The sequence below is a fragment of the Sander vitreus genome, chromosome 18 (genome assembly GCF_031162955.1).
Source record: "Sander vitreus isolate 19-12246 chromosome 18, sanVit1, whole genome shotgun sequence".
In the NCBI taxonomy this organism is placed as follows: Eukaryota; Metazoa; Chordata; class Actinopteri; order Perciformes; family Percidae; genus Sander; species Sander vitreus.
Window position 1 is genome coordinate 6,783,440 of NC_135872.1, and position 26,212 is coordinate 6,809,651.

At 40.1% G+C, this 26,212-nt stretch overlaps 1 protein-coding gene across 1 annotated transcript in view; it reads left to right on the top strand.

Annotated features, from left to right (window-relative positions):
• The first annotated feature begins 559 nt into the window (after positions 1-559).
• Positions 560-26,212, top strand: part of scara5 (scavenger receptor class A, member 5 (putative)) — an 83,276-nt gene continuing 57,623 nt past the window's right edge. Inside the window, exons 1-3 of the mRNA XM_078275283.1 lie at positions 560-734; positions 6,346-6,467; positions 11,859-11,987. Of these exons, the coding sequence (XP_078131409.1) occupies positions 6,356-6,467; positions 11,859-11,987 (241 nt within the window). The 5' untranslated portion in view covers positions 560-734; positions 6,346-6,355. The remainder of the gene's footprint in view (positions 735-6,345; positions 6,468-11,858; positions 11,988-26,212) is intronic.

Below are 26,212 nucleotides of genomic sequence, written 5' to 3' on the forward strand. Positions count from 1 at the left end.
AACCAAAAGGTCAAACAAATGATATAATTACGTTATGCAGTTTTACAGTTTTTCATCTATTTGCCACACAAACCATTTACATATTTGGGTTTCCGTGTACCGTCTTCCAATGCCACCCTGCCAAGACCTTTTGCCACTCCTTTGCCACTCCATGTCAAATTTTCTAGATCCGCCACTGGCGGTGTTTACAACGTCTTGCCTCGATTGGTGAGTTAACAAGGAGTTCATGAATGTATCATTTAATTAGGTGTACATGTAAAAGCCAAAACACGATTTTTTTTTGCCCCCTTTTCCTTTGTTACTGTGGTAACTCTAAAAACAATGTCAGTATATAACTATCCAGTCCCGTAATTTACCACCTACGGCCAACAGAGGGCGCACGCGTACAGCAGGTGGAGCTACCTTTCTTCACCTCTCTCTCCTCCAGCAGCTGCTCTGCACGCAGAGCAAACTTCAGCTGGAGTTCTGTGATGGTCACATGACGATGTTGTGGGTATATTACTCCAAATGTCTGAGCCTGTTTTCTTCTATAGAACTCTGCAGCGCACACACACACACACACACACACACACACACACACACGCACGCACAGGGAGAGAGAGTGCATGGTGCAGTTTTGAATGACACTGACAGCTGACAAAAGCCTGGAGTTACAGCGTCAGGAAGCAACTTTTTGAGGGGAATTATGAGAAACGTGGAGCTGTGATTTGCATTTCTAATTGCCAGCTGACAAGGTGAGAGAAAAGTACTTTTGCGGCTTATTTGTCTCAGTTTTGGTGTTTAACGTCTTGCAGGTTTACCATTATCTGACAAACCTGTATCGTAAAATGCATGAATCCTGCAGTTATTGCACCTGTTTCAAACCTATATATGTTGTTACTTAGCACATTTGCCAATATGAAAATACGTTTTGAATACTAGGGCTCCCCAGAATATATTTTACATAATATATATATATATATATATATATATATATATATATATATATATATATATATATATATATATATATATATATATATATATATATGGACACAGTTTAGTGATTTATGCACTTCAGGTGCAGGTTAATGACATTTGTTCAGCGCAAAGGTATAATAGTATAATAGTGGCTGCAGCACTCTAAAATCACCACATTATTTATTGTGCTTTGACCTTTTTAAGGTGGCAAACTGGTTGACATCTGTTAAATATTCATTGCAGTTAAAAGGCTGCTTTACTGCATGTAATCTGTTAGAGCGGTATACTACATTACAACAAGACAGGAAATGGACTTTTAATGGAACTCATCCGCAGGAAATTGTTGCTTTGTGTTTCGGTGGTCATGGGTAAAGTATCTCTGCCTTTAATTAACCGAGGAAAATGGGCTAATGTTGCACATGGATGGTTGAGCAATGACATGGGAGGGTTTCCTATGTAGAGAGAGAGAGAGAGAGAGACTTCTAATAGCCTTTATTAAGTCATAAAATCGCGCAAGTGGGAAATAGTTACATAATTGAACTTAGTTGAAGAAATGAACAAACAAGTGGAGTCAAATGCATCAGAAATGCACTGACTTTTAAAACTGTTTTAAATTCAGTATGGGAGAGTTGGACTGAAGGGAAAGGGACTGAGTATACAGGGCTATAATGTGAGGAGGGCCCACAAAGACACTAGAATGAATACCCGTTGATGTGGGGAGGGGCCCATAGAGAATGCCTATGTACAAGGTCCAGAATGTTGTGCTACGCCCCTGGCTGTTCTGCCTGAGACCACACACCCTGGTTCCCTCGCAGACAATCGAGGTGCTCAGTTGGGGGGCAGGTCTCGCAAATGCGGCGACGCATGACAATAAAATTGTCTCCTCTCTTGCTGGGTGAATCTCAACTCTCTATCTCTGCATTTTCTATTGAGTGGACTAAACCCAAACCTGTGTGGAGCTGTTGCAGACAGAATGCCTCCATTGATTATAGTGGTGGAAAGTAACTTAGTACATTTGCCTAAATTTGAGGTACTTGTATACCTGAGTATTTACATGTTATGCTGCTTTAAACTTCTACTGCACTACATTTCAAATGAAACAATTGTACTTTTTTTCCCCTCCACTATATTTATTTGACAGCTATAGTAACTGGTCACTTTTCATATCAATATTTTACATTTTACAAAAAAAACAAAAAACGATACATGTATGAAATACAATCCATTGAAGATTAAACCAGTGATTGCCAACCTTTTTGTCTTGTGTAAAAAAGAAGCGTCTCCTTTTGACGTTTCAGATGTCTGATGCGCTCATCTGTTGACATTTCCGAAAGCCTTCCTTCAGTTGCTTAATAAAATCGGGCTTTCCACACAAAAAAACGTATGTGTCATTAGTATGAGAAAAAAAACGAGATTTTAACTGTGGCGGGCTCGGGTCGGGCTCGGACATAAATATCTTAATGCCTGTCGGGCTCAGGCCGGGTTCGGTTACTGCTCTGTCGGACGCGGGCCGGGCTCGGACAGAAAAATGCGGCCCGATCCGCACTCTAATTGACAAGTGTTAACTTCCTTGAAGGCGGGTACTCTGTTGAAGTTTCAAACTATTGGATCTGCCCAGAGCCACTCTGATCTGCCATAACCAATCACTAACGTTGGGTCATGCTGTCGGCTTAGCATCGCTAGCGTTCGACCTTAGCTAACTCCTTCACCACTAACGGAGCGAGCTGGAAAATCAAACTTTTCCCGAAACCCGTGGGGAGGAGGGCCACAACATCATGGCCACCAACAAAACTCAGCAAAGATTGTTCTTGCTCGGGCTTTAACTTCTGGATATTCGGCAGCATTGTCACAACGGACCGAATGGCTTTGCTCGCATCTTTCTCCGCCGCCATTACAGAACTACAACTCAAACTGGCGCACAACCTCAACGTAATCATTCTCAGCCACTCCCTCTCAGCCGTATGTTTGACACCCCTGCTGTACGCATAGGTGTTCAAGGCCTTTTGTCACTTATGGTTAGCATTGCTGCTCCTAGAGGATGCTCTGGAAATGCACAGGTATAGGTTCACCTATTTACCCGTGTAACAAGCATTCATGAGGTTTTCTTACTTTTGATTTTTGTCTACATTTCATGTGGTGTTTCCATTATTTTGTCCACAGTTTCAGAGATAGAGGTGCCTCTTTGCTTTCCCACTATCCTCTGTTGGCACTATGTGTGCGAAAAACTGTTATATCCCACCAAACTCTGTTATTTGAAGATTACTCATCCACACACACACACACACACACACACACACACACACACACACACACACACACACACACACACAAACATGTATGCAGAAGTACGAAGAGTTTAGTGGGATCTCCTAGCAGCCCTAATGGTTTCTGCCCAGTTACAATCTAAATGTCAACCTGACCCCTCTATCCCCTCTGTAATGAGAAAGTCCAGACTGAGCACTTTTTAACGACTTTTTCAAACATTCACAGATCTGCCGCTGGGGCTTGTAGGAGTTTTAACACCCACCGACTCCTGACTATGTCTGGCACAACCGTTATCTATTTGTTCTGTGTTCCTTTTTCACTTATTTCATATGCCGGCCATATTTGACTTACATTGTGTGTAGCGTGGGAAACTCTACCCAAACCAGAAGAGCAAATGTGCTTAGCTCAGAGTAAATAGTCGGGTGTATGGCTGCAACTGATTGCGATTCATTATCAGTTTTAAGTCTTGACACACAAAATGTGAAATTCAATGTGCTTCTAATTACAAATTGAGTTATGCCATCATAGATTGTGTGCCAGATGGGATTGCTGAACCTGCTGGATGTCATTGTCAACCGTGTGTTACAGATGCACTTCTTGTGGTGATAAGTGGCTTCTGGGAAACTTTCCTCTCCCATGAAATGTTTTCATTAGATTTATGTTTTAGGTTTTGAAAGGAGGTGTTGGAATCCTGCCATAACCATATCTGTCAAATCCCTCTTCATTTTTCACCTTTCGTAATTCACATGGGGTTAAATACTTGAGAAAGTTACGGTTCTGGAGTTACGTTTTGCATTTTTGAGTCAAATAGAAGCAAATTAATTCAAGCTTATACTTTCTATATGAAGGAGATTGACACATTCTTGTGGCTGTACCTGAAATGAGACGTTTGTGTTCATATTCTTGCCAAATTCTTGCTAGGATTTTGGCTTTAAGGGAATGTATAATGGAAAAAGAGTTCAACTGGAGGATTTGGGCCGTGTCCATAGTGATTTATCTTACAGTATACTGCAATGTTTATGGAAGAAGATTTATCAGCAGCACGTTTAAGTCATATAGGATTAGTCTTGCTTTGCCAGACCATCCACACGCTGCGGAGCAGACGAAGGTCTGGCTAGTTCACACAGCATTCCGGGGTGGGAGAAAAACGTGCTCTGATTTATTGGCATTTCTTTAAACCAATCACAATCGTCATGGGCGGTTCTAAGCGCCGGACGGAGCCGCTGCAAAATAGTCGTGCGAAAGAAAACTCCGATTGGACAGATAGTCTAGCTAGCTGTCTCAATTTACCCTGCAGAGATCTGAGGAGCAGTTAACCATAGTCCTCATGAATCCATCAGAGTTTAAAATTCCAACAAAAAATAAAGTAGAAGGAAGCGGAAATTGGCGAAAAGACATGCATCTGGCGGAATTTCCTGCGGCACCGGAGCAATCCTGGAAGTGGAACGTCAAGGACATAGACTATATGGGATTTACCATAATCACTACAATCAGTACTATAATTAGTTTTCAACTTGTATAGTATTCACACCAACATTCAAGTCCTACTTATGACTGGAAAACTCAATGTACAATGTCAACGTGCAGTATTTTTATTCCTTACATGACCAATTAAGAGCTATTACACAGCCGTCTTGAGTTGCTTGATTGTAAACGTGAGAATTTCTTGCAACTCTACCATCCTTTTCCCATATAATTTGAACGCAGCATAATCCTTTGGGGGTGGCAGTAGCTCCCCCGTAGGGAGTTGGGTTGAGAATCAGAGGGTCGCTGGTTCAAGTACGGACGGACCAAAGTACGGAGTGTGGACTGGTAGTTGGAGGGATGCCAGTTCACCTCCTGGGCACTGCCAAAGTGCTCTTGAGCAAGGCTCCAAACCCCCCAACCGCTCAGGGCACCTGGTCGGACCTGAGCATGCATGTATGTATGTGTGTATTTCAGGCCTGTGTGTAGTATGTATAAATTATTATTATTACCTATGGTTGTGATGAACAGGATGAGGAGTTTGGATATCCAGAAAGGCTCGGAGTAGAACCACTGTTCATTTTTGTTGAAAAGGGACCAAGTTAGCTGGCCTGGGAACACCCCAGGATCTCCCAGTAAGGGCAGGAGAACATGGCTATGGAGAGGGACGTGTGGACTTTGCTTACTCTGCTGCAAACCGGATAAACGGTGAAAAATGGACGTGTGAATGGATGGATGCACCACTTTAGCCAGATATCTATCAGCTGTGTAGTTGTAGTTCTAGTGTTTCCATTTGGGCTGACACTCAAACACTGTACCGTGTGAAAAAGAGAAATTGGCAGAGCAGTTAGAGTATGTCTAAATCAGAAATTGGCACTTCTGATACAGTACGATGAGTAGCAGCAGCCACACACACTCCTTATGGCTAGTTGGTATGAAAGGTAAATCAGTTCTTTGTTACCCCATGACCGACCTCTCCACAATGTTTTATTCATAGTTTTTATTTTTTTTATTTTACATATCCTGCTAAAAGGCACACAGACAGATGGAATGGGGGCAAACGGTGTGTGTGTGTGTGTGTATGTGTATGTGTGTGTGCGCCTGTGTGTGTGTGTGTGTGTGTGTGTGTGTGTGTGTGTGTGTGTGCGCCTGTCTATTGTAACTTGAAAGGTGCAACAAAGACAGTTATAGCTCTTACAACTGGCTCACCTGATTCGCAGCACTAGAGGGCACCAATAGAAAACAAACACAAATTTGACCTTTTATACCTGTAAGGTCCCTCAATTATAAAATGCATTTCATAACCTTAAACCTACACCTCAATATATGGCCTTCCCAAATCCATAAGGAGTAGGCCTGGGAAATAAAAACTATTCCCATCAGGATTGAAGCATTTTAAAATCAGATAATGGTGATGACTGATGAGAATAACTTTGTGTTCATTTACGTCTAAAGGGGACAAGTGCACCACCTGTATGAAAGTATCTACATTTGTTGATTTCTCCACCAATATACTCTTCAATATACTTCTTAACTTACATGTACCTTTTGTGACAGTAAACTGTAAAAGATTTGAGTTGGTCAAGAAGAGATGTCAGTGTCTTGTAATGTACAACAATTTCAGTGGATCTTACTGTGTGTAATTTTTCTTTCCAGTCAGGAGGCGATGGAGAACAAGGCCATGTATCTGAGTACATATGAAGAGAGAGAGAGCGGCTCCATGTATGAAGAGGCCTACGATGGACACAACTTGTCCAAACTTAACCTGTGTGATGAAGGTAAGGGCAACACAGATTTCTAACTAAAAGGTTTGTTAAAATCGAAGTCCAACTGCAATCAAAATATGTCCGAATGCAGAAAGAGACTGACCATGGCAGTTTATGGTAAAAATATGTTCTCAAATGATAAGGACAGCGCTGAACACGTTCTGGTAGAAATACACAGAGAGTTGTTACATTTTAGCAAACTCAAACATTTCAAGCATCAGTGATGAATCTCTAGGAATGAACGCCTTTTTTCTCCCAAAAAGCCAGGTCCCAAATAGCTAGCTGTTAGCAAATGACACTCTCTAGCAAATGGTTCTCCAGAAAGCTGTACCCAATAGCCAAGAAATCGGCCCGTTCCAAACATGCACATTTTCAACGGGCACTGCTCTAGTTCTTTAAATTCCCAAATTATTCAATATATATATCAAAAATATGCGTGTGTAGGCACAGAAGTCTGACATGACTTATGCCTACCATACACTAGAAGACTTTGAACAGACTTTGAAAAGACTAAAGTCTGACACTATCTCACATCTAAAGACAATCATCTCACATCTAACGTTAAAGACTGTCATTATATGTAAAGACTGAGGATCGCACATTGCAAGACTACAACTAGATTCGTTTTGAAAAAATGTACTAAGCTAGCTAGCTACCGCTAGCATTAGCTGGTAACTTAAGGGAAAGTTTGCCCATTTTCTGCTCTGTTGTACATGCAGAAGATGACACACTTCAGAAGGGTTGGAAATTGGCAACTTTCCCTCTTTAGCGTTTAGCTTAGCGCGCCACCATAGCAACCTTAAAAAACACCAGTTTTGGTTGTTTGCTGCTTCCTGTTTGGTGCTAAAGGGAGTGCACCCATTGGTTGTTGACAATGTTCACATGATTTAACTTAAAACGTACGATAATATCAAACACGTTTGATTTTGTTGGAACGTCAAGACGGGAAAAAGACTGACTTGGGGTGAGTTTTATGACCACCTGACACCAAACGATGCGACGATGGCAGCGCGCCCCAACTCTAGCAAGACTCTCAGGATTTCATTACGATATAGGAAAGCAGTCAGCGACAGTGAAATCGCTTGAAAAGTCATTTGGTGTAAGGTCGGAAACGCAGATCTTCACACACCATGGTTGATTTTCAGAACGGGACTCACACACACACACACACACACACACACACACACACACACACACACACACACACTAATAACCAATACAGACACACAAGAAGAGGCAATGCTGTCACCACTTGGCATCCACTCTCCTCTTGCTATGGTCATTTGTGAAAGCAGGAATGTCTAGGAGCAACATCTGTGAGTGTGTCTGTGTGTGTGTCTGTGTGTACAGGTGCAGCTGCAACAAATCCACAGTCTTCTCAGATTTTGACCCACGGCGCTGTGAGTTTGGTGGGAAAGTCTTAGCGAACATTAACTGGAGAATATGTTGACATTTTAATGGAAAGCGGACAACGGCAACACACAACACACATAAGAAAGACTGTCCTCATCCAACGTCTTTAATCCTAGAACACTTTCACACCTCATTCAATTAGAGAACATATTCCCAGCCACGAGACAGTTTGTTTTATTGGGGTGTACTGTAGTAGAAAAGCGCAAAACAAAGTAGTAAGAAGGTTTCGGTCAGAGTGTGATCCAACCATGATTCACTAAACTACATGGCCAGAGTCCATGATGAAGTAAACACACTGATTTATGGGTAAAAAACAGGGTTTACTGTGTCCACAAAGATAATTCAGGGCAAATGTGGTCTTACTGTTGTGAACTCTGGCATGAGGTGTTATTAAGCCTTTCCACCGTGGTCTCACTTGTTTATCGTAATTATAAAAGCACATTATAAATAATTTGACAACGATATGTTGATGTTTAAATAAACACACATATATTAGCATATTTAAAGGTTTAGTGCATAACTTTTTGATAACAATGAACGCCTGTTACATTAAAGCCATAGCCAAATGTAGTATGTTTACAACACCATCACCAGGCAGACATGACTCAGAGGCTCAATCCCAAAGTGAGCCCTGAGGACTAAGGACTAAAGACTCACAGACTTAATCGATCTCAGGTGCTAAGTGAGTGTGTGTGTGTGTGAGGCCACGATAGGTATTAATGGGATTGGGACAGCACTTCACGAGATCACATGTTACCTTGGCGACGTTTAATAACAAAGATGTTGCTGACACTTGCCGGTTTGGGAATTTTCATTTTAAGTTTGTTGCTTTCCACACGGCCAAGGCACAGGAGACGGCTGCCTGATTCCAAATTTTTTCAAACTCTTGTTTTACAAGCTGGACAACAGGTTGGTCTGTGTTCCGTGGTTGCGAGTCCTGCTGTTGTTTACCTTTGTAATTTCCGGATTTCCCTATGGTCTCCGCGGTAAACGTTTTGAGCTGTGGGTAATTCCCTTTGGTGAAGTCTGCATCGATGCAGACTCACGGAAAGGGCTCGGTAAGTGTGTACTCAAACCCTCTCGCCCTTAGAAATTCGACATTAGGACAACCCTAAGCCCTTACGAATTTCGCGAGAACACGCACCAAAGAGTCTGTGAGTCCGGACTTAGGAATTGGGCCAGAGGGAACACACAGCAGTGCACTAATGTAATTTCCGAACTTGTTTACAATTACTTGATGAATAAATAGCGTCAATGAACATCTTTGAAAAACAAACGCCTACCCGCATCTCTCTCTATTTCATGTACTCCAAACAACAACACGACGACTGTGGTTTTAAGGGGTAGTTGCAAGTCATGAGGTCCACTCCAAGTGTTTACGCTAAGCTAATCACCTCGCTCCTCTGGCTCCATACTGGCACATACATGAGATTGGTATTAAATCAATCTTCTCATCTAACTCTGGGAACAACATCAATCAAGCATATTTAAAGTCATAAAGCTTTTAATGTGTCATACACCGGGGCTGGAGGAATAAACATCAGAAGACAGAAAAGTATGTGATAATTTCTCCCTTAAGCTCCAGACTGCTGGTTTTATTTTCCTGCCTGTTTTTTATGAAGGTGTGTGTATAATGTGTAGTTGTTTTGTCTCAGTTTAGCATGAGTTTAACTTAAAAGGCAGTGCAATTTCTGTTCCTATACATTCCAGCCATGTGACACATCTGAGCCAGCTGTGTTTGTCTTACGCTGGAGCTGTGTGTGTGTGTGTGTGTGTGTGTGTGTGTGTGTGTGTGTGGCTTGAAAGGTGCATGTGCGTGTGCATCCGCAACAATCCACCAGTGTCCACTGACAGATTGTCAAGATCCAAATGAAAGCATGCTGTTGGGAGGCCGCACTGCAAAAAAACAGTTTATATTTTAAAGTAAGACTCAAGCCAACATCATGACTCTACACAGGAAGATCTCATTATAACCCTCATAATATCCCAGTGGGTGTACTATTTATCATACTGTCACAAGGAAACAGTGATTTCCCAGAGACATGTGTTTTCATATTTCTCATCCTCTCCTGGGCTTGTTTTCCTAATTTAAGATGTTTCATTTTAGTCCAGCTTTTCTTCTTTCCATCCAGTTAATCTTAATGTAAACAGTTAAGTCTTAAGTGGTAGCTTGTAGCTTGAGTGACACCAATGGTACAGTTTTCAGGCTTTTTTCTGACATTTGGTGTTTTCAACCTGATCTCACAGAATTCCGTGAAATGAACACGGCCCCTTAACTCAAAATCTGTTTTACTAATGTATCAAACAGTTGACATTGACGATCACTAAACCCCTCCCTTGATCCAGTCATACTATAGCTTAGCAACCGTAACTAGGCACGTAATAGCTGTCAAGCTTTGGAATCTTCTCAACATTCTGAAGAAGTTAGCAGTTAGCAAATACTCGCTAACCAAGGAGGTTTTGAAGGTAATGTCTTTTGCCTATTAAAACCCCAAACACTAAAGTTTGTCTGTTCTAACCTCCTAATGTTAGCATGCATGGCTAAGATGTATGAGCATTTCTTCCAAGTCTAAAAGAGTTAACAATGCTGCTCCTTTTTGTCCATGTGTTCCAAATAAATAATCAATTTTGTAGGCTACTGTCGCTTTAGTCCTTTTTCTTTAGCCTTCAGAGTTAGCATATGTAGCCGTTATATACATACGCTAAAGACACTTCTGTAGGGCTCTCATTAAAGGTGGAATTAGCTGGAAACATTAAAAAGTCAACCAGAGACTAAGTGTCCAACTAAAATGAATTGTATTGCTAATTCAATTTAATTATAGCTAGCAACAACTGATAAAGCATGCTAGCCTTCAAAAGTGGCTAAAAATGAGATGGCTGCCTTTGTCTACTTCTATTTGAAATAGTACCAAACAATTGAGGCAAAGCACACTTTCATTTCTTTAATAATGTTGAGGATAATTACTAAGAAACAATACACTTGTGCGCTTATGTCTGAAAACATTTTTAAAATAATAAAATAATGTCACACATTCCTATTCCAACGGCTGATGTAAGGATGTGACTCCAGAAACAACCTTTGAAAATTTCTGCAACCTCTTGACCTGAAGGGGATGTACAGCTTAATCCCTGCCTCCTGCCAAGCACACGCACACACACACACACACACACACACACACACACACACACACAGGATAAAACACTTCCATCATACATACAGTGCTGTGTCAGTTTTGTCAAGACTAATTCTCCAACATCTGTTTGACCCTGAGAGTAGTGTTAAGCGGTGACATGAATTATAGTAATGGCTCCTTAGTGAGTCTGTGTATTTTTTTGAGTTCTGTTATGTATTCGTGCATCTATACTTGTGTGTGTGTTATAAACATTTTAGCCGTGCCAAATGCATACATGATTTCTCATCTAATTTATATCTGTCATAAGTCGTCATAAGAAATGTTTGATGTTGCTGCTTGCTTACTTGTCATCAAGTGTATGTTCTCTAGTATGCTATGAGGTAGATAACATGATTGTGTGCATTGCAGTCATCAAGTGTCTATGTGTATGAGCTTACTTTGTGTTAACACAGTATGTCATTGTACCAGTAAATGTCAGGCTTTATTAAAAAGAAATTAAAACAAATAACAAGCCTTTGGAATTATTAGTTTTAGCTTCGACCACCAGTCCTTGCTTTTATGTTTTCTCCTAACATTTTTGTGTCAAGTAACTGGAAAACATGAGCTTTGTTATTGTGAACAGCCTCTTGCCTTACACAAAATGTCCCAGCCACTAATAAACAAGCTTTTACAGGAACGACTTTGTTTTGTAGAAGGCAAACAAATCTTAAAACAACATTAATATAGACCCTGTTTGTTCCAAAAGCCAGATTCCTCCTACTGTTTTATTTATTAGAAAACCCGGTGAATTGTGACTGCAAAATATTTGCACCTCGATTTTAACTTTTGTATTTTTATCTATTTTTTTTTTTTTCAGGTTCTGGTAAGCGGCGCAGGAAGCAGGATCAGTGCTGTGCTCACTTGAACTCCCTCTCAGCCATCAAGTACGCCATCGTGTTCCTCTACATCCTGGTCATTCTTACCATCTTTGGACTCTGCCTGGCAGGTAGGGTGTGACCAAGTCTTCCATTAGCTGTGTGTCGTGGGCAGTCGTTTGATCCTGAAATGTTGGTGATTGGGGAGCTCTGAAAATAAAAGAACTAATAATTTTACCACTATACGATGCTTTTTGGAGCCCAACAAACATTTATCAATTATACATTAGCCCACGCAAAGTGTTTGGCTCGTCATTTTAATACTATTACAAAAATGGTAATTTTGTGGTCATATTTGTTTGATGATGATCTTGACCTTCTTCCGCATATTGCTTTCCGTGACATGCTTACTGGTAATGAAAATTATGAAAAGTACAATTTACAGTGCACTATGTATGTAAATACTTAAAATAGTAGCATTACTGAATACTGAGACAAAGAAAGAAGATATGAAAAATGTACTTTTTAAAATGATATTAGGTGTGAGAGCTCAAAACTTGAAGATATCTGAAACACAACAAATTAATTATGGAATATATACAGCATCTGCAAAAGGAGCTAAGTGTCCACATCACCATGCCATATTGTACAGTATTGTATAGAAAGTGTCTAGTGCCTAACCTCAAATTGAATGAAAATCGAAGTGTTAGATCAGGGTGAAAACTGTTAATATCACACACGATGGACAGGGTAGTTCATACCCTGTATCTATCTTTCATCTCTTCCACGTAACTTTCCTTCATCGCTAGTTTGTCCGGCCTCAGTCAGAGAGAAAAAGAAAGAAGGTGTAAAAGAAAGAAATAAAGAAAGGTGAAAGGACATACTGTACTGTACTGCACACATTAAGAAAGAGAGCATTTTGTCCATCTTCTGTTTTCATAGCTCAGTTGTGCAGATGACATCAGCCATTCCTCAAGGTTGAATTGTAATGTAAAGGACACACACACACACACACACACACACACACACACACACACACATATGCACATATACACATACAACCCACAAAAACACTCTGGGATGTGGTCTGAAACTGTACTCCTCTCTTAAAATGTCTGTTCTAGTTTAGCATTGAGAAAACACACACACACAGACACACACACACACACACACACACACACACACACACACACACACAATAAATAAATAAACACTCATTTGAAGCATAACCTAAACTCCAGTCATGTAAAAGTCCTGCTGGTGATTTTATTGAATTTATTCACTTGACAAGTTTACTGCTAAGACCTATAGCTGTTGAAAAGTTTGTAATATAATGTTTCAATGCCAGAAGTAGCACAGATCTCTGTATTTGTATAATGCAGCTTCACTCTGTCCATAGAGATTTTTCTAATCTGAATCGTGAAATCAGTTTTCCAAGTGCGGCACACGACTGACCTCTGTGCTTCCTGCTGTTAACGCACAGCTCTGTGCATGAGTGACAGGTTTAAACTTGATTCCCACATGTGAAGTTAGGTATGTCACGGCATTTTGGAAGCGTGACAAGCTTGACTTTTTAGACAGCAACATAAAAGGGTAGAGTAGAGATAAAGCGTGACGGTGCTGCATGGTTCCCATACTCCCCTAATGCATGGCTGTGGGAGTGCCAGGTTTCAATCTGCAGAGGAGTCCACGTTTTACATGAGGGATCCTCAGGGTAAAAACAGCAGCACCTTTAGCCTGGTTCAGGAGTTGGCATCACAACTGATTTTGTAGGTGATGGAGGCCATGATAATTTGGTTCAGGGTTACAGGTTTGTGCAGTGTGTGAGGGTTCAGCTTTCAGCATTCAGCATCTCTTGACCGTAGATCAAGCCAAAACCAGTTGACTGCAAGAAAAGTGCAGGAAGTGTGGTTGCGTAATCAAATGATACTCTGTTTGGTGATTGGATTTGGCATTTTTGTATAGTTTTTTTTTTTTTGCTTCTCTTTAACCAATTGTGGTTCATTTAATTGGCCATATCTGCCCTAATAACGTCTGCCTTCTCTCATATATAACAGAACTAGTTGGCACTCGGTTTGAGGTGCTCAAAGCACCAAAAAAGAAAAGAAAACAAATCTCCAACACTGGGCAACTCACGCCAAAACAATCTAAATTAGATTGCTAAATAGCACCACAGGTAGGAGGAAAAATTCTTATTTTTGACTTTGGGATGAACTGTCCCTTTTAATCTTGATGCATGTTCATTTTCGACCTTGGAACAGTTGACAACGAAACCATCTCACTTACGCGCTTATTTTGGAGCTTTCGACCATACTGTCTTCTTGTTTTGAAGAGTGACAATTGATGTTGAAACTAAAGTTGCGTGGCATTTAAAACTTGGAACTTGGAGACAAAAAGTTGCATCTTTTAGCTTTGAACTGTTAAAGGACCAGTGCCTTGCTCAGGGACCAATCAGAGAGTAGTCATTCACTGACCCTTCAAAACATTTCCCTAGCTTTAAAAAAAAAAGAAAAGGAAATTACCCAGTCCCAAACCACCCTTACTGACTTCCAAAGCTAGATTATGCCTCAATATCACTTTCAAACATCACATGTCTCAGTGATTGGCACAAAAAAGTTAAACTGTAATGTGGAAATTCTGACTTGTGAGTTATGGAAATTAGCATTAGCTGTTGTTATTTCATATCAGCCGGCGTGTGACGCGGTGCCGTAATAAATTCCAGCGTCTTCAGAGCTTACACTGCTGCAGTTCCTCCTCCGGGTTCATTTGGAAAAACCCTGGCGTGATGCCACAGTAGCCTCATGGCCAATCCGTGTGTGTGTGTGTGTGGGTGTGTGTGTGTGTGGGGAGGTGTGTCAGACTTTATGGCTATTACCTTCTGCAAACCCTGCTGTGGCCTCCTTGCAAATGCCAGCTCTGTTATTAGAAGAGAGGAAGACAAAGAGAGGCTGATAGAGACAGAGAGAGAAGGAGAGAACAATTACGGAAGATAGAGTTAGAAAGAGAAGTGGCAGACCCAGAAACAGGTTTAAGAGCTGTCTGGCTTCAGACCAGCAGTATCCTGGAGAAATCGACTGCTCTCACTGATCCTAATTTCATTTCAAGACTCTTCTCTCCTCGAGCCTCCCACTCACGCCGTAACCACACTGCTGATGCCAGTATTCCCAGGCACAGAGATGTAGTCAAGACTTTGGAACGGTTTCAATGTCGTCAAAGAGGTATTTGGTTATTTAAGACTTTTAGATGAGGTTGGTTTAGAAAAGCAATCAAACCGGGCTTTTCAACCGGCCTCTTTTAAATCAAGGGCCGGCCATCAAGGTCCGGCCATCCAAAAGCTAAGTGGCTCCAGCGTAACGTCACAGGAGGCCCATTCGCCACATACACACACAGTGCACGCACAAACACACTCACAGTGGCTGCCAGTTTTCCGATGTGAACACAGATTCAACTCTGTGTTATCCACATTTGCTTTTTGTTTGAATTCTCACTTGACTTTTAGTCAAGTTTTTTTTCAGCTCTTGCACTGCCTCCTTTTGGGTTTCTCCCAACTTCATTGCTCGGCCAGCGTCTCCCGTGCATTTAAACACATCCGTATTTCATAGCAAAGCAGGATCACGGAGCATCTTTGGCTGAAAACATCTGCATTCATGTCATTCTAAGTATAATATAGTATTTTCTGTGTCAGCGCATCTGATCCTAAATCTTAGTTTTTGACAAGTGAAGGGGGGAGAGTGGTAAATGGAAACAGAGACGGATAGAACCAAAATGACAGAGGATGAAAAGGCCAGCTGCTCCATTTATCATGAGGCCTTATCAGTCCATTATTTTTACAAGCGTATCTTCATGCAGATAGGACAGTGCTCTCAGTGGCAGCATAGAGCTTGTTCCATGATTGAAAGGTCACATGTTCAATTCCCATGATAATCGGGGTTTATGCCTTAAGCCAGAATCCAGACTTTTATCATCTCAGAGGCGCCTGCTGGAGAAACCTTTTGTCTTTGTAGTCACTTGTTTTAGCGAACACAACTCAAGAGGAGGAACTTGAGAGACATGTTTGATCTTTTTAGCTCTTAAGCTGCACTAGACAACTGTGCGTGTTGGCGGCCCAAATGGTGGCATGATGTAACTTTTCAATACTTTACTTCCCAGAAACCCTGTGGGCTGACCTGTGTAAGTTCCTGAGTGGGAACAGTTGTTTACACGTACAGACTCAGAGCTTTCTTTTGACCTCTCAAGAGCCTGAAGTTTTTGTTTGCTCATGTCTGATTGAGCAGTTTTTTATTACTGCTATTGGCACACAGTAAGTTTCCATGCATCGTTTTCCTTCTTGGAGTCCTGGTAGCTCTTTAACATTCTATAATATATAATAGCATAAAATCTCCATTTTGCAACGCTGGGTGACCTTTGTGTCTTGAATCCTAGTGGGAAGTGCCAGGATGCTATTTATATAAAGGTTTGATTCAAAGTGAATGGCAGTGATCATTTCAACAATTTATTTGTCGAATCTTCTTCAAAAATAGCTGAATTGTTGCATTCTTAATGGTCCACAATATATCCTACGTAACATCGAAAGTCATGTTAGGTTCAGATTGAAATAAAAGATAATTGGACACTGTATGAGTATGTGTTGGCCTATACACATCTACACTACACATCTTCAAATCTTAATTATATTCAACCATTTTCTATGTGGGGGTGCAAATAAATGAAGAGACAATATTATATGACTTCCTTGGTTGCGAAAGGGGAACAATTGTCCACATTTCTTCAAAGACCAAAGTCCAATCAGTTATCATGGGACAACTCTCTCTGAAACCAAAAAGCTGAAACAGAAAGTTGTGACACGTTCTAGTTCTAGTTACTCAAATTCTTGGATTAAAAGTGTAAAGCTGATTTTGTTGTCCCACAGAGCGTTACATTTTTAATGCTCAAGTGAGCTTTATTCTACAGTATCTGGCTGCATTGCATGAACCAACACCTCCTCTTGGTTGCAATTGATTGGTCTAATCACATGTGATGCTGAACTTTCCTCAACTTTTCTAAAAAGAAACCAGATGCAGAGTTTTGTCTAAAGCTGCCGCTTTTCTGTTGTCTTTCCATTGGAGAAAGTTCCTAAGCTCTTTCAGATGTTTTTCTCTGAATACATCCAATGTATTACAATAGCTTAGTTTGCAGATACGATGCTGTAAAACATTACTGCATTTACAGAAGAGATGTTGGACTAAACTATGTCGTTTTTAAAACTGCACAGCAATAGACGTTTGTATTAGGTGTTTTCACATGGGGCTACAGTTAAACAAATTCAGTAACAATCCAAAGCCTGTTTTATAATTGTAATTCAATTCTGCAGTGCATTTGTAACATGTATTATTCCTGCACACTTAGGAAGGCAAATCTGCAAACTGAGATCGACTTCAAATGTTTCAGCAGGTTTAATATTAAAATTAAGAACATATTTTTGATACCCGGTCATTCTGAGGGCATAGAGAACCATCTCTGTACCACTAACAAGTCATTATCATCATCAATTCATGCAATTTTACTGTAGTACACAATTTTGTTATTAATTATTGTCCTTGCATGCATGTTGACTCATGCAAAAGGAACATAAAACAGTTTATGTTCCTTGTAGCAGAGCAGAAGCCTTTTAAAAAAAGTTCTGTAGCGTTGTGCTCGTATGGTGCATTTAAGGACAACTCTAGAGTCTATGAAATATTCCTAAATTTAACTGGATTATTTCATCATATTTCTTAGCATTATGAACAACACCTAGCCATAGAAGAATCATCTTATCTCTGTGGAGGGCTGGGATGTTTTTGGTCGCATTTTGGCCTGACTTTGCTACAAATATACCGTGTGCTACATCTGGAGCCAGTTCTCAGAATAACAGGTGGTGTAAAACACCCAACAAACACATCTAATAGCCAGAGATTGGCCCATTTATGGCCGTGCAGACAGAGCTTGGACTGATAACTGTCTGGGTGGTTTAAGCAGTATTTAACACATTTTATATCTGTGTTCATTAGCTGGGTGGGGATCAAGTAAGGTGTTTCCACCTATCATCATAGGCACAATCATGTAAAAAATATGCATCAATTGGTGTTTTTGGACCTTGTGAGTCAAATTAGTTCAATGAGTTACATCCACCTTCCATTTTTAGAGGATATCCACAAAACAAAGTCTAGTTTTGACACCTGTAGTATTTTACAGGTATGACTGAAGACATGAGCCCGCCATGTTTACAGAGTTATTTTCCTCTTACATGCTGCAGATTAAGGGTGGGGGGAAAAATGTATACATTATACATATTCTATATGTGTTGGTCAGTTTGTCTGCTTTACAATCCCATTTTGCAGCATTAAAATGAAGTGAGATAAAAACAAACAAAAAAACAACAACAGAGATACGTATCTTTTTAGATGAAACAGATGTTGACAAAGTTTCCTTTTGGGGACATAGTTTGAAATTGGGAACAATTTGAAGTTGGAGAAAAGGTAATAAATTGCAACATATCGCAGAATATCGCAATATGTTTAAAATCGCAATAATATTTTTGTGATGATAGCGTATGGTGAGGCCTCTGGTGATTCCCACCTCTACTGCAGATCTTCAAGCACTGCCTTCATGCCTCCCTTCCACTTATACTTTAGGTGCAATTGAGTCATGTTTTCCAGCAAACATGAAGCTTACAGGTTTGGCACGGTGGCGCTTTTTTCCTCAGTTAATTGCTGGAAAACATGATGGTGGGTTTGTTATTATTCTTTAAAGCCATGAAATCTAAGAGCTTGACTTTGTGTCTTTCATTGATAGGCAACAGGCATGTTATTGCCAAGCAGAATGGGCAGCTGGCCCTGAAACAGCCTGAGGTTAGTAGTAGTTTGTAACTGCATTTGTTATCATCATTATTTTGTGTTTTACGTCGGCTTTTAATGCTACAGCTAAATTCTATGTTGGCTCTAATGAACGCAGATTATTTATAGTTCCCTGTTTTGTCGCCAGCAGTTGGTTTCAGTTAAACATTCCGTTGCTATAGCGACCACACTGGCAGTGTTCCATGGAAGTCATGACGTCACATTTGAGCTAGCCGCTGTTCCACTAGCCTCTGTAACAAAGTCCTGATTCCAGACGGCTCAAACATTCTCTATTTAAACTTCTAATGTTGATTTAAAGTGCTCATATTATGCTTATTTTCAGGTTCATAATTGTATTTAGGTTATACCAGAATAGGTTTACATGGTTTAATTTTCAAAAAACACCATATTTTTGTTAAACTGCACATTGCTACAGCTCCTCTTTTCACCCTGTGTGTTGAGCACTCTGTTTTAGCTACAGAGTGAGGCATCACACTTCTGTTCCATCTTTGTTGGGAGTCGCACGCGCAGTAGCTAGGTAAGGACTACTAGCCAGTCAGAAGCAGAGTATGAGGGCGTGCCCTGACAGTACCTAGGTAAGGACTACTACCCAGTCAGAAGCAGAGTATTAGGGCGTGCCACGCTAGCAGCTAGGCGAGCATTATAACGTGTTACAAAGTGACGCACGTTCGTCACGAACGTAAAGGCTGGACTACAACAGAGCTGTTTGGAGCAGTTTGTGAACAGTGTTTTCTGTTGGAGATGGTAAGTCCCTTTGGGGTGGACTTTGGGCTTTTTCACTTTGTAAACCTATAACATGCACAAAAAAGATATATTACACAATAAAGGAAAGGGAAAAAGCCAAAAAGCATAATATGAGCACTTTAATAAATGTAAATGAAAGAGTTTCTTTCCGGTTAAAGATGATCAGATGAAGATTTAAAGTGTCTTTGCAGCAGTTTGTTCCTCTTGAATCTGGTTTAACTTCAGTCAGACTTTTTAAAGGTGAAGCAGGTCAGCGATTCTCAGCTTTTCTACAAAATAAACCACATATTTTTCTCTAAAAAATAAATAAAAAAAACTAACTTCTTTAACTCAATGCAATCTGTTATTCAACAGTTCTTTCATCTGTCTTTCTGAAAAAATTAAGCGTGTTCTTGGGGTTTACTTTTCATATTCTGAGACAAATCAGCATCCACTACAGCACTCTTCATTATAAATGTAAACCTTTGTGATTTTGACAAAGTTAAACAGTGATTACCTTGTTAACACAGAAAAAAAGTGGCGTGGGTACTCACGTCATCGTGACTTGGTTTCGACCATAACCATAAAATTCACCAAAGCTGTCTTCTAAAGTAAAATGTTTCCAATTTTTTAAGGCATAATCTAAAAACTTGTATGGTGTCCGCTTTTCTTTGTCCTGCTGTTAATGACATGTCTGAACTAACCACAAAGCCTCTACTCGCTCATGGACTCGTCTCTTCAGTTTAGCCGTGATGTTTAAAAATGTGAAGGTCTAAGGTTTATGTGAAATAATGTTTGTTGGTGCTAAAGGCTGCACATTTAAGGAATTAGAATTTAACCCGAACCTAAACTTCCCTCACCCCCTCTCTGTCTTTTATTTCTTTACGAGGTGCTGTCTTTCACCAGTTTTAGCAAATTCTGTAAATATACTTTTGGTCCAGCCCTGGAAGATTTTTTTTTCTGCTGAAGAGGGTAGAAAGAGGATACTCTTTCATTAAAAAAACTCCAACCAGTGGGTCATTTGGACAGTGGCGAAGCAGAGGACATTGACATACTTGACCATTAAAAAAGCAATGACAGGCTAATTTTACCAGAACCACAGCCTTTAGACTACTTTAGCTCGTTTGAGTTTATTTTAGAAAGCACACACCCTTTTAAAACATGATACCTGATTAAATGTAGATCAGATGTGTGCTGCTAAGTTTGTCCGTAGAAAAACTTTCAGAGGGCAAATCTGACACCACAAAGTGCATCTACTAACAACTTTAAAGAGGAACTTTAAAGGCTAAACCACACCCTTGTGAAAACAATCAACATTTTTGCTGCTGAAGATTAGGTGTCTCTAAACTCGCTCTGTTTATGTTCGACATGGATGAGAAATTCCTTCCCCAGACACACTAAATCCTCCATCAAAGACCAAATGCATGCCAGAAGAGACACTTTGTCATGTCCATATAGATGCAGACACTGGCATAAACCTTCACTTTTATGTTGTTAAATTCAATGCAAATAAAACATACACAAACATACTTCTATGTACAGCATGTGTGTATATATATATATATATATATATATATATATATATATATATATATATATATATATATATATATATGACATGTATGTCACATGTACACACAGTCTCAGGGCCCCTGAACATAAGGCCTCTTCTAATGAGTTTCTGTTCTGTGGTCATGGTCCTTTCTGTAGGAAAGAGTCTGGAGAGGATCCAGCATTCCCAATAGGAGTCCCATCATAAGAGGAGGAGCACACACACACACACACACACACACACACACACACACACACACACACACACACACACACACACACACAAAGAAACATAAAGAGAAAAGTCAGTTCTTCATTCTTCAAAAAGAGAGGTCCTAAAAGTGAACAGCCTCATTCAAGCAGCCAAATTCTAACACAGGCCATTAACATGTCAAGACTAATTGGACCAGACCTTATTCTTTCTCTCTCTCTCTCTCTCTCTCTCTCTCTCTCTCTCTCTCTCTCTCTCTCTCTCTCTCTCTCTCTCTCTCTATTCTCTATCTGTGTTTCCTCAGTACTGCAAAGATTTTTTTTATGTTGTCTTAATGCAGAAAGTGTTCACTCAGTACAGAAAAAATGCAATAATTGAAGCAAGTGGTGTCACCATGGTTGTGTGGTTGCATAACCATTAATTGATGCATTATACTTTTAAGACAGCTGCTAAAGAACAGCATTTTCTTTGTTCTTTGGTGTCGTCTTCAGCATGAAACGTGGCCAACATTGCTGACAGTAAAGAACAACAACAACCCACCAATTCCTGTATGCACTTTATGTCTGTGTCTTGCACTTGATAAATAAAAGTTATAAAAAAAATTTCAAAAAAGAAGTTATAATTTAGTTTCTGTTTCTACAACAAAATATATACACGATACTTGAGAAAAACATGCTGTTAGTTTTTAGCGACTGTATCGGCGTCTCTGTGGATGGCTTATGGATTTTCATAAATATTTACTTTTAGCTTGAATTCTCTTGCTCCCCGTTATAATAATAAAAACTATTCTAATGCAACATCTTATCATACCCAGCTGACACCCTTGCTTTGAAAAGAATACGTTGTAAACATACAGAGTTACACACATTCAGTTTAGATTTAAGCCCAAAAAGTTCATGAGATGCAGTAAAGTGGAACACTGCAGTGCGTAAATAACTCCAACACAAATAAAAGCAGCGAGCCTCAGTGATGCAGCTCTCCATAAACAGCTACAGTGATTTTTTTAATCTGCAGGAGACGGGGGGTTAAAGCTTCAGGGATTTCAAGAGCACGATAGCAGGAGACTAAATTAGTGTTATTTTTTACGAGCAGACTAATTAAGCAATAACAGATTCCAAGGAATGGGTAGGCTGAGCTCAATTGTGTTACACACACACACTCACACACACACACACACACACACACACACACACACACACACACACACACACAAAACGACAGCTGGCAACATGAAAGAACGGCTTGTTTATTCTGAGTAGGAAAGTAAGTCAGTACATCATTTCGTTTGTAGGTAAACGAGTCAAGGAGGAAGACCTTTCACAGCATAGAGAACCTTAATAACTTTAGATGTAGTTTTTGCAGAGTGTTGGTTCAGGTATTAAAGACCGTCAAGTCAGTCAATTAAGGAATCAAAGCAGGTTCCTGTGTTTTCATTTTTGGTGTCAGATCTTCATTTATTAATAGTAAGTTGTATTTTTAAACCAACCAGTGAAACAAAAGAAATTTAAAAGTCTTGATAATATGCAGTGGATAGTAGGCATTTATTGCATTTATTAACCTAAAAGCAGGTAGTAAGAGAGACTTAGAACTGTGGTATTAGTGGTGAGAGTCAGTTGATCCATTCATTGAAATCCCCCCGAACGTCACTCCAGGAAACACACCCCACACCCCAACAAAGGCAGAAAACAAGTGCTTCTATTGTACACAAAACACACACACACACACACACACACACACACACCTATTAAGGCATTCAACCTCTCACAGCAAGAGCCTCACTTTGATGTCTGCCACATCAGACAGTGTCCACGTTTAGAAATTAAATAAAACCCCCGCCACCACTGCTGTCACTTCATTTGGACATTCCTGCAGCTGAGTTACAGCTGGCTGAACTTAACACACACAACCTCCACCAGACTTGACTTAACATGACTCCAGAGTGAAGAGACATTGTTGTTTACCCCTCCATGAAAGGACTAAATAAACAACAAAAATTACACTCCACACCATCTGCCAAGTTGAATTTTTAGTTTACACATTTCAGCCAGTTTTAATAAACTAAAATTCAACCACTCTTTTTAGAAAATATATTTATATTACATCGAGTGTAATTCTGTGTTTTAACAGTGATGTTTACTGTGTGTAGCCACAACTGCAGAACCGGGCGATGACTAGGCATTAACTCTTGACAGCAGTTATGTATAAGTGGGTTGCATGCAGCGGTGTGGTCTGTGTGATAATGGTGCCATTCCCATTGAAACAAAACAAAATAAGTTTAGTCAGTTTTCTTCAGATGGAGCCATGTTGCAGAAAATAACTTAAAACATAAATGCATCACTGTCGCATTAATTAAAATATGTGTTTACATTAGCTGAAAAACAGAGAGATCATATTCGATCTGAGTGTCAGATTGTATGTGACGCTAGTGGTTTACTAAATGTAAGACTACATCTCCCTTTTATTAAGCCTGTCTTTGCCCTCCCCTTTCTCTTTGTCTTTACTGAAGAGGATAAACTTGGATTTCAATGAATTTCAAATGACAAAAAGCTATAATTCATTATATTAATTCATGATTTGTATATTTTTAACAAGCTAACAAATCCACAGTCTAACAAAGTTGTTATGGCTAACATGTTAGCAAATGATTGCCTATTTTCCAACATGTATTTGGAAATGTGTAATTGTCCACTTAATGAATGTAACTGTACGTACACACCGTCGACGACTTGAGCTGCAAAAGAAGCTCTCGCTGCCCTGTCAAGGACGCTTGTCAAAAAGTACTGGGAAGCTTTTGACACTTTGGCCTCTCTGACGTGGCAGCATTCTATGTTCGATCATGTTCAACACACGAATGAAGAAAAAGCGCAAGCAGCCACTGCACGGCCAATACATTGACACTAGAAACCTGTTATAAATTACATATATAATGACAGAATTTGTATTGTATGTTGGTCGCAGCGGTGTCTGTTAGCAGTTAGTTCGCTTGTTAGCCGCTGAACTGCAGCAGAATGCAGGCAGAGTGAGCAGCCGCCAGACTCTACTCTGTTGATCCGTGCAGGACTTCACTGTGAGCGGACTGTTTAGAGACGATGTGACCGGCAGGTAACATTAACTGGTCCCTATACGCAAACAAAGTCATATCATAAATTATAGGGAACCCAGCAACAGCGATGATGAGCTTTTCTTCTATTTTCTCAGAACTAATGTTTTGGTAGGAATGAAAGTTTACATTGTATGTTTCTCTGGGATTTGGGAACAAACTCTGAGTCTAATCCTGAACTCTGAGTTGATTTACCCTGAGATGGGAAACTCTGAGTTTTCAGTTCAAGAACAGCTGATTTGAGTTGGTTCAATCAACTCAGAGTAGGTTCACTCAGGGTTACACACAATCAAAAGGCAGCATGAATGGAGCCATGATACTACGATTCACCATGGCAACAACCACAAACAAACTGGTCGGAAGAAATACTCATGCGCACATACAGCGAGTTTGAACATGTAAAAAAGCAACACAGCGGCTGCTGTAAAAGAGAGAGAATTTGTGTGGGAGAAAATTGCTGCTCAAGTCAATGCGTAAGCATTGACAGTGTATTAATTTCATATTTAATTACAGGTAACCTATAATATTACTGGTGAAACTGGAATGGTATTACACCTATAATTTTATTTAAGTGCAATCCTGCGGGCGAAAAAGTAAGCTAATCCCATTCTGAGCCTGCAGCACCATGATCATTAACAGAAATATAATTTATAATCATTTCATTCTTTTTAATGGCTCTTACTGGTTTGTGTCCAGGGAACACTACAAAAAAGTCTCACTCTTCTGACGGCTCTGCATACAGTGGCTTTACTAAAATGCTGTGCATCACCAATGTTGTAAAGAAAACTACCGTTAGCAAAAAACAAAATGCGAGACACAACTAATCTGCTGGTAAAGGCATGTCCACGATGGTGGATGTTAGTGATATGAGGACGGATAAGGTATATATCTGATCGACTGTGAAGAAAATGTCTCTCAAATCGGTTATGTCAATATCATCTCCCGACGTAAACTCTGTGAAGTAATCCAGCTTTTTCATCAACGGGATCATCGACAAAAGGACATGCAATGTTTGAGAAAAAAACGTTTTATAATCTGCCTTTTCTTGATTTATGCAGATAACAAACTGTGCTAAAATGCACCTGATACAGACTGAATGAATGAATGAGGAAATGAAAGCGCGCTGTGTCAGAAAGAGACTGAGAGAAACTCTGGGTTTCTTGAAGAAAACCTGCTCCCGACCAGGTTAGGTTGAGTTTCCCTCATCTCAGAGTTAACAAACTCAGAGTTTTCACTAAACCTGCTTTCTGAAACGGACCCCAGGTCGCTCAAAACGCGACACCGACTGATTTGCCACTTCTTGCAGCTGAGAGAAGCTGGCTTCCATTGAAAATGAATGACTTCCTGTAACTTTGAAGCTCAAGTCAGCGGCAGTGTGTACATACAGTAAGCCATTCTCCTTTTGGCTTTGTTGGGTCTTAACCAATTTCTGATCAATCCATCTGGCTATTCAGCCTCTAAATGTTCAATGTTATCCATCAGTTGGAGCTAACTAGCTTTCATTTTGGTGCTGGGCAGCTAGCATACAGTGATTAGCACTTTTTTGTACTGAAAACAGTGATATGAACAACAATACTGACATGTATTGTATATTTTTGACCAGACCTACAGACCTACAATAAAAACAAACAATCACCACTAAACACAGATCGACTACTGGAGCGAGGTGGTGTGTGTGTTGTTGTGTCTGTTGTGGGTTATAGTTTATGTATTGTAGTGTCCAGTTTGGGGTGTGATTGTTTTATTGTGGTGATCGACTGCGGTTGATTGCAAGCTTTCCTCCAAGCTGTTTCAGATTCAACACAAACAGTTCCCCTCAGCTCATTGCTTTAGTTTTTACGGCTTTAATAGTTTGGTTCACTCCCACTGCTCACATCTGAGTCCTTTATCAGCAAAAAC